This window comes from Phascolarctos cinereus, unplaced genomic scaffold (assembly GCF_003287225.1).
Source record: "Phascolarctos cinereus isolate Bilbo 61053 unplaced genomic scaffold, phaCin_HiC Scaffold_2;HRSCAF=192, whole genome shotgun sequence".
NCBI classification, from domain to species: Eukaryota; Metazoa; Chordata; class Mammalia; order Diprotodontia; family Phascolarctidae; genus Phascolarctos; species Phascolarctos cinereus.
Window position 1 is genome coordinate 277,769,724 of NW_027555625.1, and position 20,976 is coordinate 277,790,699.

Here is a 20,976-nt window from a genome sequence, read left to right on the forward strand (position 1 = left end):
CAGATAGAATCCTAGACCAGGAGTGGGGAACCTATGGCTTTGAGGCCACATGTGGCCTTCTTTGTCCTTGGGTACAACCTTTTGACTAAGTCCAAGTTTTACAGAACAAATCCTTTTATTTAGGGGATTTGTTCTGTGAAGTTTGGATTCAGTCAGAAAGCTGTACTTGAGGACCTGGAGGGCCACATGTGGCCTCAAGAAATTTAGTCTCCTATCTCTAAGCAGAACCATATACAGTGATGTATTTTTAAGTTTAAAGTATTTTATTTTTTCCCTAGTTACATGACAAGAAATTTTTTAGTATTCATTTTTACAAGATTTCGAGTTCCAAATTTTTCTCCCTCCCTTCCCCTTATCTGAAAATGATAGGCACTTTTATATAGTTTATACAGGTGCTATCATGTAAAAATATTTCCATATTAGTCACAGTTGTGAAAGAAGAAACAGATCAAAAGGAAAAAAAACCAAGAAAGAATAAAGTAAGTGAAAAAAAATATGCTTCTATCTGTATTCAGAATCCTTCAGTTCTTTATCTGGATATAGATTTTGCATTTTCCTTCCTGAGTCCTTTGTACTTGTCTTGGATCATTGTGTTGCTGAGAAGAGCTGAGTCATTCCTAGCTGATCATCACATGATTTTGCTGATACTGTGTACAATGTTTTCCTGATTCTGCTCATTTCACTTTGCGTCAGTTCCTACAAGTCTTTCCAGATTTTTCTGACATCTTCCTGGTTATCATTTCTTATTGCACAGTAATATTCCATTACATCCATGTACCACAGCTTTTTCAACCATTCCCTGATTGATGGGCATCCCCTCAATTTCCAATATTTTGCCACCACAAAATGGGCTGCTATAAATATTTTTGCATATATAGTTCCTTTTCTCTTTTATGATCTTTTTGGGATACAGTCCTAGTAGTGGTATTGCTGGATCAAAGGGTATGCGCAGTTTGGTTACCCGTATCAGTGTCTCATTTTTGCCACATCCTCTCCAACATTTATCATTTTCCTACAGCAATATATTTGACACATTTCTAATATGTTTAATCTATATGGTGGTACTTTTGATAATGTTTATTTAAAATGTCTTAAATGGGATTTGGAGGTTACCATATTTGTTTATGCTTTGTTCTGGCCTGTACCTCTCAGGTTCTGTGGGTACCAGCGACTACAGCATCAGAAAGAGTATGGGCTTGAGTAAACATGTGTGTTCATCTCATTTGTATTTCAGAAGGATTAAATTATATTTTACATTATAAATTGCCATATACAAAATATAGCTTAGCACATTTAACATGAGGGTATTCAACATATGGCAAAATTCATTCTTGCAAGCATAGTTTTTCTGTCTTCATCACTGTTATTTGCACTTCAAACATCATTTGTGCAGAGCATGTATAATTCTACTCCACATAACATCTCTGGTTCTAATATTACTAACACTGGTACCTATCTGTTTTCATTTATAAAAATATTGAAATATCAGAATGCATTTTTTTTAGGAATTAAAGGAGACATTCCACATTATGGCACAATAGAATATTGGGTCCGATTAAGAGTTCCTATGGATCAAGCAATTAGACTGTATAGAGAACGGGCAAAAGCTTTAGGCTATATAACATCCAATTTTAAGAGACCAGAGCAAATGCATCAGGTAAGCAATTTTTAGGGCCTTTTTATGATGCGGGTATTTTCTTAAGGGTTTTCTTTTAAATTTTGTGCTAAAAAAGTCTTCAAAAACTTTCTTTCTCTCTTATCATTCAAGTAACCTTGATTAAAAATTATATTTTTGTGGATATGTGTTGTCTGTGAAAATATGTAGCTGCTATTTGATCATAAGTTAGTACTATTCACTGAAAGTGTTCTCTTGTGCAAACTTTCTGAATTACTAAATGAACTAGAAACATTTAAATTGTGTTTGCTAAGAATCAGGACGTTTCAGAGTTAGTATGCCACAGTATAGAATTAAGTCGGTAAGTCAACAAGTATTTAAGGAGTGGAGAATCAAATAAAAGCAAAAACAGTCCCTGCCTTCCATAAATAGACATTTTAATGGGGAAAACAACTTGTAAAAAGCTAAATATATGCAAGCTATATACAGAATAGATGGAAAGTATTCTGAGAGAACGTGCCAGCACTAAGACTAAGACCTCTTGCCAAAGACAGGCCTCGAGCTGAGTTTTAAAGCCAGCCAAGGAAACCAAGAGGTAGAAATAGAGTTCAAAGCAGAGCCAGCTCAGGGGGAGGCCAGTGAAAAGGCACAGAGAGCAAGAATCTGCAAGCAGGCTAGTATAACCATATTATAGGGTATGTGGAGAGAGCAAAATGTATGATGGCTAGAAAGGTAGGAAAGGGTCAGGTAGTGAAGAGCTTTAAATGGCAAACAAGAGGAGTCTATTTAATACTACAGCTAATAGGGAGCCACTGAAGCTCCTGAGGGTAGTGACATGGTCTGACCTATGCTGTCCAAAAACATCACCTTGGCAGCTGAGTGGGGGACACTTTGGAGTGGGAAGAGACTTGAGGCAGGAAGACCAGTTATGAGGCTATTCTGATAGTCAAGGCGAGGTGATAAGGGACTGAACTAGGATTGTGATTATGTGAGTGGAAAGGAGACATATTTGAGAGATGTTATAAAGAAGTTATAAATTTTTTTAAAATGCAGTACACCTTTTAGTAATAGGGGATCCATAGGATTTCTTTATTTTTGTAGCTCAAAAACTCCTCACAAAATAATCCTGAGTATTTTACTTATTAGCTGGTCAAGAACTCATATTGTGCTTATATTTTAAGTGATAGGCTTGGTTTTTTAAAAAAATTTCGAAGCAGAATAATGATAATAGTTATTAGAAACTACTTGATATAGCCTTATACTTTAAAATAAAACAATCGATTCAGAAGATAAAAATAAAAATAAATTTTAAAAGAAGTACTTAAATAAGGAGAGAAGGAAACCCATTTCTACCTTTCAGATTGAATATTTGTTACTGATAAGTATTTATATCCTTTTCTCAGATAGAGGAGGTTCAGATACAATTTTGTCTATCCTGGCTATAAATTAGAAATGTTAACTTAATATTGTTAAAGAATAAAATTAGCAAGGAACAAAGTGGGTTTTGAGACCCAGTTGCTGCTTCTGGCATTCTGTCTCTGGGAAACTTAGAGATTTCAGTTTGTCTTCATAGTTCCTGCTAAGCTACACACGACACAAAATATCCCTGTGTACACCTTTCTGTTTGCCAAATACATTTAATACTAGGCCCTTCTCTGGGAAGCATCCCTTAGCTTTTCATATATATATGAACAAACCAGCCAACCTGGAGGAAAGAAATGGAACTTCTCAAGTGAGGTCAGTCTTGTAGCATGAAGGGGAGAGATCTGGTTCCTTGGAAAAGATCAAAGGGCTCAGATCCTGCACTATAAAATGTCACTTTGTTCTTTCTGTTCTCCCTCCAACCCCTTCAAGATGGAGCAAATTGTGGAGGGAAGGAAAAGGTAAGGGGGAACTAGACAAGAAGTTGATGGAGTTTTTGGATCTTCTACTTCACTTACTATTTATGCTTACAGTGGCCATGCAACACACTAATGGTTATGTTTATTTTTAAATATATATCAGATTAACTCTATTGGAACCTTTATTTTGCTACAGTAAACTCTCAGTATATACTCATCCTAATTTGTTGTACACATAGGATAGCCACTTCATGTGGCTCCCTATTGACAACGTAAAAACATTAAAGAAGACATTATTTCTTCTTAAATGTCGACATCATATAATTTTAGAGAAATTAATTATGAAATATATTCCACATGTGTATTTATGATTATGTTTTAGATATGATAGCCACTGTTTATCTTTTAGTTGTATGTACTATGATTTAAATATGTATTTTTCCATTTAAATCAGCAGATACCCAAAACTGCTGATCTCAGTCTTACTTCAGATGACAACTTAAATGAACTCCATATCACAATAAAATGCTGTAGCAACCTGAAGTCCGGAGCAACCAAAAGTCACGTGCAGCCAAATCCATATGTTGTATACAAGTTCTTTGATTTTGCAGACCATGATACAGCTATCATTCCAAATAGCAATGATCCCCAGTTTGATGATCACATGTGCTTCCCAGTGCCAATGAATCCGAACTTGGATAGATATCTAAAGTCAGAGTCTCTGAGTTTTTATGTATTTGATGATAGTGACACCCAGCAGAATACTTACATAGGAAAAGTCGATGTACCACTGATTTCATTGGCACATGATAGATATATTTCAGGTAAGAATATAATATTTTAAAAATTATATTTTATTGTTTTCAGTCAGCAAAAATTCACCTTTCCCCCCCTCCTATTACCCAACAGAAACAAAAGAAAAATTAAATCCTTTTTACAAACGTATATTCAAGCAGAATAAATTTCTGCATTGGCCATGTAAAAAAAAAGTCCCCTTCTTCACTATGAGTTCCTCTCTCTGTCAGGAAGTGGGTAGCATGTTTCATCACTCGTACTCTGGAATAGTAGATAGTCATCACACTGATCTAAGTTTCTAATTCTTTCAAGGTTGTATATCTTTACCATATTGTTGTCATTGTATAAATTGTTATTCTGGTTCAATTCACTTCATTCTGCTTCAGTTCATACAAGTCTTTCCAGGTTTCTCTCAAACCATTCCTTTATTTCTTTAAATATGGTTGCTTAAGTCACTAATTGTCTAGTTCTAAAAATCTATTGCATCTTATTAATATTTATATCCAAACTTAAAAGTTTATAGTGTTGTTATTTTTGCTTTATTTCTTTTTAATACTGCTACTCTTCTACAGCCTGAAAATTGAATTGGGCAAAACCTAGAGCAAATAGATATTTATAATAGTATTACTAGTATTATTATTGTGGAAATATTTAATATTTTTTCAGACAGTACAAGTTGTTTTAAAAATTGAGTCATTTCATTTGTTTTTCTTAAAAGTATTTGAAAGGCTGTAGAGTAAAATGTTACTTGTAATGAGACAGCAGACCTTGGAGAAAGCTCATTTCTAAGGTTATCTTTGAATATAAAATCAGCAAATTAAAATATTTATAAATTAACTTCCGCCTCTTTGAATTCAGATTTTCTTTCAAAGTCCTTAACTTCAAAAAAGGAATCTATGTGAAGCCTGAACCCATTACAAATTCTTTTGTCTTCAATTTACTCTTTAAGTAATTTGTGTTGGAAGCTGAAGTCATGCTCTAAGAGAATTAGTAAAAAAAAATTTTTTAAAGAGCCCTTCTTTAATTTTTGCATTATTAACATTTCAGGCTATCAAGAGTATATGTTAAAATTAAACTAATTTTGTAATTTGACAGGAATATTTGAGTTAACAGATCATAAGAAGCATCATACAGGAACCATTGAAGTTGTGTTGAAATGGAAATTTACTTACCTTCTTCCAAGTTCATCAGCAGCACCTGAGGACCTAATGAATGTTATTAAAAAAGAAGAATCAGAAGCTGATAAGAAGTTGCACAGGGCATCCTCTGTTACTACACCAGTTGTAGTAAGTATCTGGCTTTTAATACTTGCTTTAAAATTTAGAATGCTTTGAAACAAAATATGCAATTTGATATTCATTGCTCTCAGCTTAATCTGAATTGGTTTATCACAGGTGCCAATACCTAAACCAAGACAGCGTACAATCCCAACAGACAAGAAAGTGTCCTTTGTGGATATCACTTCACACCAGGATTCTGTAAGTAGCACGAGGCCAGAATAATGTATATAGAAATCCTTTCAAAGGAATTCTGTATCTCTATAATGTGTTCTGTGATTTAGAAGAAAACGAGGTGCCCTATTCACTGGTATAAGATGTATATTTTTTCCTGAATTCAATTTTTAAAATATTAGTCTTCTGTATACTACAAAGGATATGCAATTTCATCAGTGTGTGTTCTTCCACCATTGATATAGATCACAGCCATTCCACAACATAGTAGACAGTTGACATGCATTACTGTCAGCAAAGAAATCTGTCACCTAGTGGCTAGCATTCTGGGAATAAGCCTTTTTGAACTTAGCTGTTGTTCTGTAGCATAGTCCACACTTAAGACCTTTCCTCCTTAAAACCTGATAGAACCTGTATTTTGGTGGCATAAATTTTAAGAACCCAGATTTATCTCTAATCCATACTGAGGTATTAGAGTTGGATTTCAATGAAAGGTGAGATTTATATTGTCAGTCAATAGTCAGTCAATACACACATAAGTGCCTTCTGGGTGCCAAGCACTGCACTAAGCTCTGGGGATACAAAAAGAGGCAAAGGACAGTCCCTGCCACCAAGGAGCTCACAATATAATAGAGCAAACAACAGGCAAACAAATATATACAGACAAGATGTATACAAGATAAATAGGAAACAATTTAAAGGAAAGCACTAGAATTAAGCAGGGTTGGGGAAGGCTCCCTGTAGATGACAGGATTTTAGCTGGGACTTGAAGGAAGCCATGAAAGCCAGTAGGGAGAGGTGAGGGAGGAGAGCATTCCAGGCATGGGGGACAGCCAAAGAAAATGTCCGAGCCTTGAGATGGAATAAAGTATAAGAAAAGTGGAAAAGCTAGAGGGGACGAGGTGAGGGAGGGCTCTGAATGTCAAACAGATCATTTTGTATTTGCTCCTGGAGGCAATAGGGAGCCACTGGAGTTTATTGAGTAGCAGAGTAACACGATCAGACCTGTCCTTTAGAAAAATCACTTTAGTGGCTGAATAGAGATGATGGTTTGAAGTAGGGAGAGACATGAGGCAGGCAGAGCCTACCAGCAGGCTATTGAATGATATTCCAAGTGTGAGGTGATGAAGGTCTGCACCAGAGTAGCGGCAGTGTCTGAGGAGGGATGGGGATGTATTTGAGAGATATTGCAAAAAGTGAAATTGACGGTAAAATCACCTCTTCATGTGAGACTGAGGAGAAGGAGGCGACAGTAGCAGAAGGCATCTAAAAGGAGAAATAAGAAATTCACAGTTAATGGTCCCAGTTTTTTCTGTGAATTATAAGGCAAGGCTCTTAGCTGAGAGGGTAGGGTAGGGGGAACCATGGGAAACTTGAGGAGGGATAAAAGGATTTAGAAGAGCCACTGTAGAGAATGGGATAGGGAGTCGATAACAGAGGTAAAGTAGGATTGTCTAGCAGCAGTGAGGGTCCAGTGTGAGGTTGTGTAACAAAAATCTGTAGTGGACCCAGTGAAAATGGTTCAGTGATTTTCTCCACCTTCATTCTGCAGCATGCATAGAGGAGTAGTAAAAGCAGAAGATGGTGGAAACAATCCAAAGCTGAGGCCTGTGATAACACAATTGTCTGTATGATAAGGGGACTAGGGATTCAAGAGAAGAGGATAGTGTAGAGTTGAACTGGATCACCAAGGGGTCAAGATGGGGAAAAAAGGAGAAAGTGTCTAATCCAGGAATAATGGCCAGGGAGAGAACTGAGGGGTATTTATATACACAAGAAGAATACATGATTAAGCTATATTATCTGCAATTAAATGATGATGCTAACCACAGAGAATATGTGCTTCTTCTGACAGCTACAATGACTAAAATAATATATAATATGAAGGAATTAAACTTTAATAAAAGCTTCCTTTTCCTGATCTTAATTTTATATTCCTTTATTAAAATATAAAAACTAAATAACTATGTGTTTTAGTGTTGGTGCTACATCCATGTTATTTTATAACAGAATGTTAAGCTAGAAATAAAGTTAGAGATCATCTAGTTTGAGTCCTTCATTTTACAGGGGAAGAAACTGAGACCAAGCTAATTTAAATGATAGGACCAAGTTTACACAGCTTTTGATTTTTGATAGAACCCATATTTCCTGACATCCAATGATCTACATAAATTTCACAGAGCTATTTCTCACAAACTTAATGTGAATGTATGTGTATGTGTAGATAGATAGATAAGTATAGATATAGAGATGCTTTAGTTAATTTTATATGTGGGGAAAACAAGGAAACACTGAGAAACTCACACTGGAAGGGATTTAAAGAGGTTATACAGTCTTACCTATACCTGAAAGGGAATCGCCTCAACAACATCGCCAAGAAGTCCCTTCCCACCCTAAAACCTACGATCCTTTGCTCCATAGATGTCTATCTCAGATGAAGATGTACAGAAATCTTCACCAGAAATGAAGGTTACAAAGAAATTACAAGTTAAGGCTTCATCTGTGCCAGATATTCCAGAGGTAAGATTTCTATTACAATCAACAGTTCCACTTTCTAAAAATAATTCTCGTAGACAGTGACTTGCGAGTTGTGTTTCTACACACTCTTGTCCATTGGTATGCTATTTGGTTGTTTTCTCATTTCAGTCATGCCCTAATCTTCATGACCTAATTTTGGGTTTTCTTGGCAAAGATACTGGGGTGATTTGCTGGTTCCGTCTCCCGCTCATTTTACAGATAAGGAAACCGAGGCAAATAGGGTTAGGTGACTTGCCCAGTGTCACACAGCTCGTAAGTGTCTGAGGCCAGATTTGAACTCAGGAAGATGAGTCTTCCTGACTCCAAGCTCAGCACTGTCCAGCCCCCCTGGTATGCTATTAATCACTGACAAAGAAAGGAATAGATGAATGGAGAAAGTAAGATAGAATGAATGTTCAAGTACAATTATATATTGGCCATCTTGTGTGTAGTCTTCCTATTCAGAAAATTCCAAATAGGCATTTAAAAAATCTTTAAGATTTTTAAAATTTTTTGCTACTTTATGCATTAATTTAAAGATTTTAAATGTGTATAAAATGTGTGTGTGTATATGGCTTACTTGAAATGGAAAATATACAGCTTTAAGTATTTCACAGTTAGCCACAATTATATTTTTTGATGACAAGTACTAAATGGATATGTGAGTTAAAACCTTATGTTAAATGCATTTTTCACTCCAACAAATAGACTTTTGCAAGCTGATAATTAATGAGTTTTTCATTTCAGTCTACATTATTTAAGGAACTGATTTTCTCATAAGTCACATAAATCATGTACATATCAGCTATATTTTTCAGTCTTAAATTTAAATGGCTTTATAATTCAAGGGCTTGAAAAAAGAATGTTATAAATATGAACTAAGTGACTATAAATATCTTTGTATTTCTTTCCATTTTTGAGGCTTTGCCAGAAAGGATGGTAGAGAAGGTAAATGAGAATGTTCAAGAAATGTGGCAAGGAAAAGATGAGGATTTCTCTCACCTCTCTATGGGTCAACTTGCTGGCCAAAGTTCATCTGCTTCTGAAGATGACACAGAAATTAGTGAGGAGTTAGAAAGAGAAGAAGGTAGCTTTCTTTTCTCAATTAAAGTAAATTCTTTAGTTTCATTCTTTTGTATGAACACTCTGCTTTTATTTGGTGTGTTAGTTCTTACTCATCGAACATCTTTGTTAAAAACTGACTATTACTGGACAGAAATAATAGAATTGAGCTCATTCTGGCTCTACTGAATGATTTGTCGATTCAACCTGAAGTGGTATAATTGAGTGTTAAAAAATGTTTTCTTACCTAAATTTTCACACAATTACAAAATATCACAGGCTTCAATATATTGAGTGGCCTTTTACGCTAACTTGTAGCAAATATTTTATTTTGAAAGAATCATATTCTGAGGAATATTAACTTATGGTTTTACAAATTAAAATTATCTATAATGTTGCCTTAGATAGTAAGAAAAATATGCATTTTTTCATAAAGTCATCTAAACAGTTAAGTAGCACCCATTTCTCTGATCCTGCTTCTATTTAATGCCAATTTGTTTTTGTTTCCTTGTATTAAAAAACTCAGGTTTTTTTGTCTCTTAACACAACTAGGATTTTTTCATGAGGTCTTTTTCTGTTCTCTAAAAAATGGGTAGAAGTATATAGGTCTTTACCACTGAAATAGGATAAGAAACCCAGATTGTTATTACTGCAATATGGTCAATTGACATTAGGGTTCCATGCATTTCATGCCTAGATTTAAGGTCACACCTATTCACATTCTTCCATATTGCTATGTTTAAGGCACTGAGATTAGATAATTCAACCATAGCTTTTTTTGAGTGTACTTCACATACAACTAATTTTGAGTGACAGCAAGTCAGTCTTAGTAGTTCATAAAACCACTTCATATAAATATGCAGTGCAAGTAACCTAGGATGGCTGTGTTCCCAGTTGCTTTCTCTTGAGTGACATTTTATCATTTCTTAAAGCATTACAAGTACTTGTATGATGACTTATTTTTTATCAAGTTCCTGGTTTGTCTGAATCCCTTACTCTACAAAATGACTACTGAGTAGATTATTATGAAATTCTGGTTTGTCAATGCACTGTCCCCTACTAAGAATGGTAGGAGCTACTAAGTGATTAATATGACAGTACATGACCATCATGGTCCAAGAATATCTAGATGATTCAGATAGAATAAGCCAACTTGTTAATGGTAGCTTGTTCTTTTCAGTTCCTAAATCTGTCCTAATTCCTATTGTCACCTTACCTCTTCTTGATTCTTGTTGATTCTGCATTCTTCTTTTGGTTTCTTAAAGAATTGTTCACAACTTTTTTGAAATTCTTGTCAATATTAGAATTTGATTTGGCCTTACCCAGCGGCAAATCATGACTGATTTCTCTAATAGAAATGTTGCTTTAGTATGAAAGAGGTAACACTGACTCTAAAATAGGACAGTCCATAGAATATTCTGGCTGAAGAGCATTTAAGTGTTTATGAGAACATTTTAGTCATTCTTTCTCCTATGCATAAACTGCTTCTTAGTTGTAAGTAAAATACTGTATGTTTTCAGGCCTATGAACATCATGCCTTCTTTATTTGAAAACTTATCTTACTTTTAAAAATGCAAAGTTAAAGATTCATTAATTTCTGATTTTCTTTTTAAGAAGAGGTGAAGATTTTGTCACTGTCACACTGTGATGCACTTAGATTTCTTTTGCTTTGCAATGTAAATAAGGTTTAACCTTATTTAATGATCAGCCTTTTTTTTTAACAGTTCAAGAGGAAAGACTAGATTCTGATGCTGTTGATTCAATAATTACTGACAGCGATGACTGTATTGTTCCAAGTCCCATGTCTAAGAATGTTAAACAGGTTAGTGATTTGGTAATAATTAGAAATATGCAGAAGTTTAATTATATAGGTTGCATTTGGTGGCATTGTTTATTAGTTTGAATGCCTTCAGAACAAAAGAAAAAGTATATCTGCATATCTTATGGATCATCAAAATTTTATTCGTTTAACCTTCCAGTTCCAGAATTTATACTCAATGTATTATGTAATAATGCTTAACAAGTCAGCAAAGATTGGGTCAGGAATGTTTGAGTTCAATAACTTCAGTTACTTTGTAAGAAGCTATTTTTGTCCCTTCTCTGTCATTTGAAAGCCATTTATTAATTTACTGCTATACTTATATTTAAAATACTCCTATAACTATTATAATGTAACATGATATTACATTTTAAATTTCAGTAGTTTTCCTCCATGAATTATATTTAAATATTTCTACTAGTAAACTCCTTATGGTTATTTGATCTTTGCAGAAGTATTACATCTTTAAAATTACTAGTTAATCTTACTTATATAATTATACCTTGTTTTTCTAATAATTATATTACTGAAAAGTAGCAAGTTTACATTGTGTAAACATAATTTCTGTTTCTACATATTTGTTTTCTTGAAGTACAGATGTAATTCTGCTATTAAATAATTTCATGTTCAGGTCTCACTTTTAATTTGTAAGGATTCCAGCCCTTTTCTTTACTCTTATGTCTCTCACATACTTATTTTAATACTAATGTAAAATGTTAACATAGTATGATAAACTCAGAAAACTTTTACAATGTCCTTATGAAGAAACATGGCATAGTAGAGAGATCACTGTACTAGAAATCAGGAAACTCAGGTTTTGGTCCCCACTACTAATTGGTCATGTCATCTTAATCAAGTTTTGTTGTTATTTTTTAATCACGTCTGACTCTTCGTGACCCCATTTGGGGTTTTCTTGGCAAAGATACTGGAATGGTTTTCCTTTTCCTTATCTAGCTCATTTTACAGATGAGGAAACTGAGGCAAACAGGGTTAAATGACTTTCTGAGGGTCACTCAGCTGGTGTCTAAGGCCATATTTGAACTCAGCAAGATGAGTCTTCCTGACTCCAGGTCCAGCACTTAATCAAGTTATTTTATTTCAATGATGCTGTTACTTCACCTACAAAATGAGGGCTTTCCACCATCTTGGATCACCAAGATCTCTTTTTGCTCTAAGTGCTTGTGAATTCCTATGAATTTTGCATGTGTAGCCCAAAGACTTACAATTATAGAATTCAATTAATGTTGAATTAACTGCTTTACCAATGTTGAAAAATTGAAATTCTAATATTAAATCAAGCAGGAGATTCTCCGCAATCCCTGAACCCTACTGCAACATAATTTCAATTTCAAAATGGCAATGGAAAAATGTGATTCAGTGTTGAGATCTCTTCCAGCTCTACAAGTCTATGGAATTTCATTTTACAGCAATTTTATTGAAACAGTTATCTCTCCCATATAAAGATTTACCCTAGGTATTAAAGCTGAAACTTAAGTATTTAAAAATTTATTGATGTCTTTTATATTTATATCACCTTCATTTCCAAGTAGATCCCCTACTCTTCCCTCCTTGGTGGTATATAATGAGTAATGAGATGGTTATCTCAAAGATGACAGACGTTTTAGCCACTTTCTAAGTATAATTCCTTATTACTTTCTAGAATGGTTATACCAATTCACAGGTCTACCAAGAGTATATTAGTATGTCTGTCTTTCTATATCCCCTCCAATAGTGATTGTTCCCATCCTTTGTCATCCTTGGCCAATTTCCTGGGTGTGAGATAAAGCCACAGAAGTGTTTTTACTTCCATTTCTCTTATTATTAGAGATTTGGAGTAATCTTTAATATGCTAGTTAATGGTTATCATTTCTTTGGAGATCTGTTTGTTCATAGCCTTTGACCACGTAGACCTTAGAATCAAGGCTCTTGACTTTGTATATTAGTGTTGATTCTATATGTTGGAGATCAGACCTTATCGAAAAGAGTTGATGCAAAAATTATTTCTTGAATCAACAGTTTAGTAAAAGGTTTCCAATTTCATGTAATTAAAATTATCCGTATTAAGCTTTATGTCCATTTCTTTCCCTTATTTAAGACCCCTATACATATACATTCACGCGCGCGCGCGCGCACACACACACACACACACACACACACACACACACACACTACAGCCCATAACTGTGAAAGGTGCCTAATCTGGTTCTCGCCTAACTTTTTTAGTATAATTATGTATAATAGATAAATCAGGTCAATTTGTGAATTCCTGACATTTTAGTAGGCTTTTCACTAAATATTGATGTCTAATCAATTTTATAAATATATGAGTAATCAAGTCTAAGGACATAAAAGCATAGAACTGGCAGCTAAAAGAACCTAAGAGATCATCTAATCCAGCTACTTCTTTTTATAGATGAAAAATCTGAGGGCCCTAGAAGTTCAGTGACTTACCCAGAATTATATAATGAATTAGTTAGATCTAGTAATCATATCTCCCTACTCCTATTTCCATGAATTTTTGTACTACACAGTACTTTTTAAAGAAATTTTCTTACTGTCTTTCTCTCATCCTAGGCACCAAAGGACATTTTCTGGAAAAACATAAGCAACCACAGAAAATTAGAGATATGCCTCTTAAAGTACAAGAGGAGAGTGACATAGGTGTTAGAATATAGCTCAACTGTACATAAAAGAAATTTGGATATAATAACTAATAATATACTTTTACATAAAGCATTTTACAATTTTCAAAACATTTTCATATACAAATTTTGTATTAGGCCTACCAGGAATACAAAAAAATTATAAAATGTGTTCCCTACCCGTATATGGAGCTTTCTAATCTAGTAAGAAAAATAAGACATAACCCATATGCAGATATTAGAATTAAATAACAATATAGGTCAATAGTGCATGAAATAGCACTAGGTAATATATAATTGGGGCATCTGGGTGGTACAATGGATACTGCTGGCTTAGAGCCAGGAAGATCTGAGTTCAAATGCAGCCTCAGACACTTATTAGCTGTGTGACCCTATGGGTAAGTCACTTAACCCCTATTTGCCTCAGTTCCTCATCTGTAAAATGGGGACACACTGGAAAAGGAAAAGGGAAACCACTCTAGTATCTTTGCCAAGAAAACCCCATGTCACATGGAGCTGGACACAGCTGAATGACTAAATAACAACAATATATAATTACTTGCCAAATATACAAACATTAAGTTTTGTGAGTTCAGAAGAGGCAGAGATTACCAGGTACTGGGATTAGCTATGAAATGCTTCATAGAAAATGTCTGACTAAAATGGGACATTAAAGGTTATATAACATAGTGGAATAGAGCAAAGATCTAAGATGGAAATGTACTTTTTTGAGAGGATGGTGAATTAGCCCCAATGTCTGAAACAGTGTTCCTCATATGCCAGGAACTAAAAGCCCTTTACTATCCTAAGAAAATCCTTGGGGAGCAGTGTGGCTAAGTAAATTAAGGCCTAAACTGGGAGTACTGATGACTCAACTACTCTCTCTGACACTTCCTAACTTTGTGACGACAAGCAAGTCGTTTAACCTTTCTTGAGCCTGCTGAATGGGGAAAAATAATACCCATAGTACCTAAATCACCAGGTTGTTGTGAGGTTCAAAAGAGATAATATATGTAAAAAGTGTTTTGTAGTTTTCCATCTGTTTCTATTTTTATGTACCTAATTATTTATATGTTGTCTTCGCCGTTAGAATATAAACTCCTTGAGGACTGTGACTATTTTATGCCTTACCTTGTGTTTCCAGAGCTTGACATGGTGCTTGACGCATAAAAAAACACAAAATAAATTCTTATTTGTGATTGATTGGAGTATCAAAATAGAAGATTAGAAAAGTATATTGTGATAAGGTTGTGAATGGGTCTTGAGTGCCAGTCGAGTCAGTATTAGGGGGACCTACAAAAGATAATTGTCTTTTTGAGTATTTCATTGGTTGTCTAAAAATACTTTTCATTTTATAAGAAAATTTTAAAGTATGCTATCTTAGTCCCATGGGATTACATATTTGTTCTATCTTCAGTCATCTCAATGACATTCTACATTTTACTTTTTAAAGTTCAGAATGAAGACCTTTAATTAAGCTTCAAGAACACTAAAGTTTTTTGAAAGAACTCCCCTTAAAGAATAATTATGTTTTTTAACATAAATAATTTTTTCCATCAAAGTGGTCCAAGATTTTTCCTTGTTAAATTTCAGGGAAAATCATATATTATTTCCCTGTGCTGCTTCCTGGCACTGCCACTCTAAAATGTCATTTCCTTCAGTATCAAGACACTCTGAGGTGGACTCAGACACAGTACAAGGAGAACACGTGCAATGTCATCTACTACAAACAGGTGGGCTCATGGCAGCTGGTGAGAGGGAGAAAGTAGAAAGAAGAGAAGAGAATCCAGGACAGAATCTTGATGGACACTCATGATTAGAGAATGGAACATGGAAGAGATACCAGACAGATAGGAAAAGAACCAAGAAAGAACAGTGTCACAAAAAAAGGGGAGATTTTCCAAGAAGGAGGAAATAGTATCAAATGCTGCAGAGTGAATGGGGGGGAGGGGGTACTCCCCCGCAAAAAGACCATAACATTGAAGAGACAAATTTTGTTTGAGCAATGAGGTCAGAAACCAGATTCCAAGGAGTTGTTAAATGAAGGAGAATTTGAGAAAAGAAGAGGAAATAGAAGATGATAGTTTTAGGAGATAATAAGGGTTAAGTGATAAATTTTTTTTAAGAATGAGGAAGAATCAAGCATGTTTCTAGGCAGTAGGGAAGGAGCTATAAGATTGGGAGAGAATGACAATTAGAGAAGTTCAGAGAAAGTTTTAAAGATTAGAAGAATTTTGTATTTGGTTCTTCTTTTGTCTCTCTTACAAGTAATCCAAGGTAGTTCAGATTGTTTATCTTCAACTATATTTACAATGGTTACCTCTCCTTAGACTTGATTGCCTCCCCAACCCACCCCTGTCTACCATTTTGTTGTTGTTGTTGTGTCATTTCAGTTGTGTCCAATTCTTCATGATCCCATTTGGGGTTTTCTTAGCAAAGATACTAGAGTAGTTTGCCATTCGCTTCTCCAGCTCATTTTACAGATATTGAGGCAAACTGGGTTAAGTGACTTGCCCAGGGTCACACAGCTAGTAAATGTCTGAAGCTGGATTTGAACTCAAGGTCTTCTTGACTCCAGGGCTGGTACTCTGTACCACCTAGCTGCCCCCTGCCTGCTGTTTAAATGTTATGTGCTTATTTTAAATTAATTGTCTTTTGAAATTTCATAACACCTTACAATAATTGGGGACATCCTAGAAGTTCACAAAATTAGAGTCGGTACTAAAATTATGGACGCATAGGATGTTAAGATTGGAAAGAACCCTTGGAGTTTATTGGTCCAGTTCTTTCACTTGAGACATAAGGAAATGGGATTCACAGAGTTTAAGGACCTTTTTTAGAGTCATGCAACTATTAAGTGGAAGTACTGGAACCAGAACTCACATCTCTTAATTCCTAATCAGAGATAAGAGATCTCACATTGGTTTGCTTGGAGTTTGTAAATCAGTTTTCAATCTATGCTAGATGAGAAGTAAATTTCTGAATCTCCAAGTGTAGTTGATTCAAAAGCATCAAGTTCTAATCATGAGCTTACATTAATATAAAAAGTATGTTTTGCTTATCTCTAAGACAAATATCAGTTATGCCAGTTATTCTGTGTATATGATTTCATGGCACACTGCTTAAGCCATTTAACATCTTGCTCTTCCTTTTTTCATGTTGCAGAATCAGACAGCCTATGGTTATTTCTTAGATATGTTGATTGTAAAAAGGAATCTAACAGATTTTGCAGTACTTAGCGGTACCACTCACTTCTTTCTCTTTTCTTCATGTCTGTGATGTATAATTAATCATAGATTACTTCATTTTGTTTCATTTCATTTACAACATTTATGAGCTTCACTTTGTCAGTATGAAATGCTTGTCCCCTCCTTTCCTTTCCAAAGTGGTGTAATTAGTGTTAGCATCTTTTTTAACAGGCTACATAAAGTTTAGTGGCTGGATTAAATCAAGTCATTAACATAATGTGCTATACAATTTGCCCCTATCTCTTTTCGTTTCCACTACATCAAAGTGCCACAGAGTGCCAGTGTAATTGGGCCTTGCTAGCTTGTCAGGTTCAGTCAGCCTGATGGCTGCTGCTTTTATGAAAAAGCTTCTAGGCATGATAATTAATAGGGAAAAAAATCTGGGAAATGTAAAACTTTGGACAGTTCTCTATGAATATTTTATAAATTTGAATAATCAGAAGTTAACAGTATCAATTTGATGTATAATACATTGATTAAAAGCCTTGTTTCAGGTCCCCAAAATAGACATCAAAACGGCACATTTGCATTTGCTATGGCATTAAAAAAGAAATTAACAATCTTCTTCTCCTATTATGTCTTATCCCTGACTTTTTCTTTACCATTTGAGTAATACAGCTTTGAATTTTCACAATGAAATGTATTGCTGCAAACTCACAGTTTCCCACGAGGCAGGAATGGAGAATAAGAAGCCAATGCAAGAATGAGTTCTTTTCTACTGTATATATTTACAGCTTTTTTCCCCTTCATTATAGATAAGTGTACTTTGCTAGTACTAATAGCAGTTTTGTAAAAGCTGCCATATTCAATCTGTCTAAATTACAATTTCATTTGGAAACTAGGTATTCTTGAATAATATAAGCCAACATTCCCAAATGGCTGCAGCTTTGCTGTTCAGTAAAATAGTTTTTGAAAGCCATAATGCACAAACCAATTTGTTTCTTTAGAATTCATTCCTTAAGAATTCATTCCTTAAGAATTTTGAAATTATTTTGGAAGTCAAATGTTATCACCCATCAGGTGAGCCACTTCCTTTATTATGCATGCAGAATACAAGATGAGATCTGTGAGTTGAGTGCTATCTTAAAACTAGAAATTATGCTATTAATTTATCCTTTGTGTAAAGTTTCTAATCACTCTAAAAATCATTAAATTCTATATTAATGCTTCAAATAACAACTATTTGACATTTTAATGTAAATAAGGTAGAAGCATTTCAAAATATACTAAATAGAACTGGCAGCTATGAGGCAGATCTGTTTGGTGTCACCAGGCTTCTGTACTTTATTGACCTGAGCTATCATGCCTGATCAAAAGAGAATATATCCTACTCATGTGCACATTTTATGACTGTTCATTTTTAACCTGTGCACCAATTTTACTCCCTCTTTAAAGGCTTTAATAAGAATGCCATTTGGATTCATGAATGTGTTATTCCAGCACCCCATTTTGAGGTGAAGTGGACCATGTGTTCTTGAAGGCTATGTGAGCCCTCTGACTGATCCTATCAAGCTGAAAAGGCTCAAAGTGTGTAGCTACCATCAGAGGACCAGCCTAGCTAAATGTGAAGAGACCTATCACCAGGTTCTCCAAAGTGGATGAATTTTTAGGCATGAAAACTCTCAGGTGTGGTCTGCTAAATCATAATAGGACTAAAGGTCATTTTGGTGAAAAAGACTAAAAAACAAACATTAAAAGCTAACAGAAGTTGTAATCTAGTATCCAGAGCCATAACCACTGTCTTTTTGCATCCATGTAATCAGCAGAAAATATAACTGGAGAGAGCAGCATGAAATATTCTCTCAAAACAACTTTTTAAATTCACTATGTAAGAATTATTAAAAGTAATTATGACAAATTCACCTGAGTAGGAGGGAGAATTAGTTACCATAGTGACTTGGGGGATACAGCCTCAGAGTTGGAAAGGACCATAAGCAGTCACTTAATCCAACCCTCAGGATATGAAATCCCATAGTTCTTATGTACTTTGAAAAGTGCATTAGTACTATACAACACAGGAAAGGAGGCAGCACTAAGATTATTCACCTTTGCTAAGGGTAGATATGGGCAGGGGAGGAAAGAGGAGAACAGGGGACCCACCTGAAATGGATATAGGGAAGGAAAGCCCTAGGGAGAGGTGAGATGGGACAAGATAGAACTTATTCATGGGGTAAAAGGAAAGAGGGGACCCAGAACTCAAACCTCTTCCCCTCTCCTCCTTCAGCATATAAGGAAACCTGGTAGGGAAGTCCCAGAAGGAGAAAACCTTATAGAAATGATGGCTTCTTTCATCTCTTTCTACTCTACCTATGGAGTACATATGTTAACTGTTTGTACTTTCTAAACTTCAGTGCCCTGAGAGAGATACTGGTCATCTGTTCTAGTTAAAGATCTAAGCAAGGGTATTGTATTTTAGAATATATGTGAATGCAGAGCATGAGAAAACAGGTTAAACTGAAACAAGAAGGATGGGTTCTTATTACCAAGATGAACTTTAAACAAGCAAGAGTTATTGGGTATTATTATGAGTTACTAAGATAAGAATAGGGACAGGACCTGTGATATCATTGTTGTACAGAACTCCCAGCTGAAAGGAAGTTCTGTATTGCTGACCAATACATGTCAGTATCTTCTCCAAAATTTATAGTCTCAGAGGGTTGCTTAGAGCACTAAGAGGTCGAGTGAGAGCCAGTATGTGTCAGAGGTGGAACTTGAATCCAGGTCTTCCCTATTTTCAGACCAATTCTCTGTCTGCTATGGTACTGCCTCGATGGGTTACTGAGAGAAATTGCTAAATCTTTCTTACAAACATTTAAACAAGGAAAATTACCTTTCTGACCAGAATGCTTTAAATGAAGTGCTATGTGTAGAAATGAGGGTTGACTGGTAAGGGAATTGAGGGGTTTAGGACAGCAAATGATTAATTGTGGGGATTGAGTGAACCCCACTGACTCCCTCTTGTGACTCAGTTCTGGAGCTAGCTTAGTTTCTATTCAGCTATGAGTCTAGTCCAAATTCTGTCTTAGGAGAAAACTATTCAATTAGGAGAATTGCGAGAAAACCTTATTGTATTGTTTGAAGCTAGCCCTGTGTGGCTAGTAAGCTACCACCTCTACCTTCTGCTTAAAGACTTTAACTAAGGGCCTAGGTTGTGCTGCCCAGAAACCCAGTCACATCCAAAAATTGATGCAAGGAGTTTTCTCACAGTTGTATATGTAAAGCAACCCATGTATCTTATCTGAAAATTGGCCTCATACTGATCAATAATTATTGTTTCCATGTTCCTTTGATTGTTCACAGACAAATGGAAGTAAAGGGGGTGGGACATTTCTTTTTCTGATTTCAGGGAATTGTATTCACTCTCCCCCTCCCAATGTGGAAAGTCCTTAATCTTTCCTCCAGTTAGAAATCAGATTACCTAATGTAGTACTGTTTCCTTTTAATTAATTGGCCTTATTTGATTAATTGTTTTTAATGTATAAAAGTCTTTCTCTTCCTGTATTCAGGGTTCAGGACTAAGCTGAGGAGGTCTGGTCCCAGTTTGTTGAACAATTGGCATACATTGTTTAATAAATTGATATGCTTAGAAGATCAAAGTTTTGTTTCCTGAGTCATTTCATCTTTCACTTGCCATACTAGATTATCTGTGGCAATCTCCTCGATTCTTGTGATTATACTGCTGAGATTCTAAGTCTTCAATTTAGATGTTCTTAACTGTTTCTTATGATACTTCCTTGACTTAAGAAGCTCTTTTCCTCCTTCATCTCTCTAGACAGAATCTAGTCCAGAATGAAATTATGTATTATCTCTAGTAAACCTACTAGAATATTTAATATATAACTTTGGGAGTACCATAGATTTGCTGCTGTAGAAACACAGTCTTAGGAACTCTTAAAATCTCTGTCTCTCACACTTGGGGTTTTTTGTGGGGGGGAGTATATCCTTCTGTCTGACATTGTTATCTAGAGTGTCTTGAACTTATAAAT

At 35.1% G+C, this 20,976-nt stretch overlaps 1 protein-coding gene across 5 annotated transcripts in view; it reads left to right on the forward strand.

Moving 5' to 3' along the window:
* The window catches only part of RPGRIP1L (RPGRIP1 like), a 127,647-nt gene that overhangs the window by 70,980 nt on the left and 35,691 nt on the right, over positions 1-20,976 (forward strand). For 3 of the 5 annotated variants that reach the window (XM_020985186.2, XM_020985185.2, XM_020985188.2), the window contains exons 17-23: positions 1,506-1,657; positions 3,911-4,280; positions 5,347-5,537; positions 5,646-5,729; positions 8,124-8,222; positions 9,141-9,306; positions 11,006-11,103. In XM_020985186.2, the coding sequence (XP_020840845.1) occupies positions 1,506-1,657; positions 3,911-4,280; positions 5,347-5,537; positions 5,646-5,729; positions 8,124-8,222; positions 9,141-9,306; positions 11,006-11,103 (1,160 nt within the window). The remainder of the gene's footprint in view (positions 1-1,505; positions 1,658-3,910; positions 4,281-5,346; positions 5,538-5,645; positions 5,730-8,123; positions 8,223-9,140; positions 9,307-11,005; positions 11,104-20,976) is intronic. The other 2 variants (XM_020985187.2, XM_020985189.2) reach the window with 2 other exon arrangements.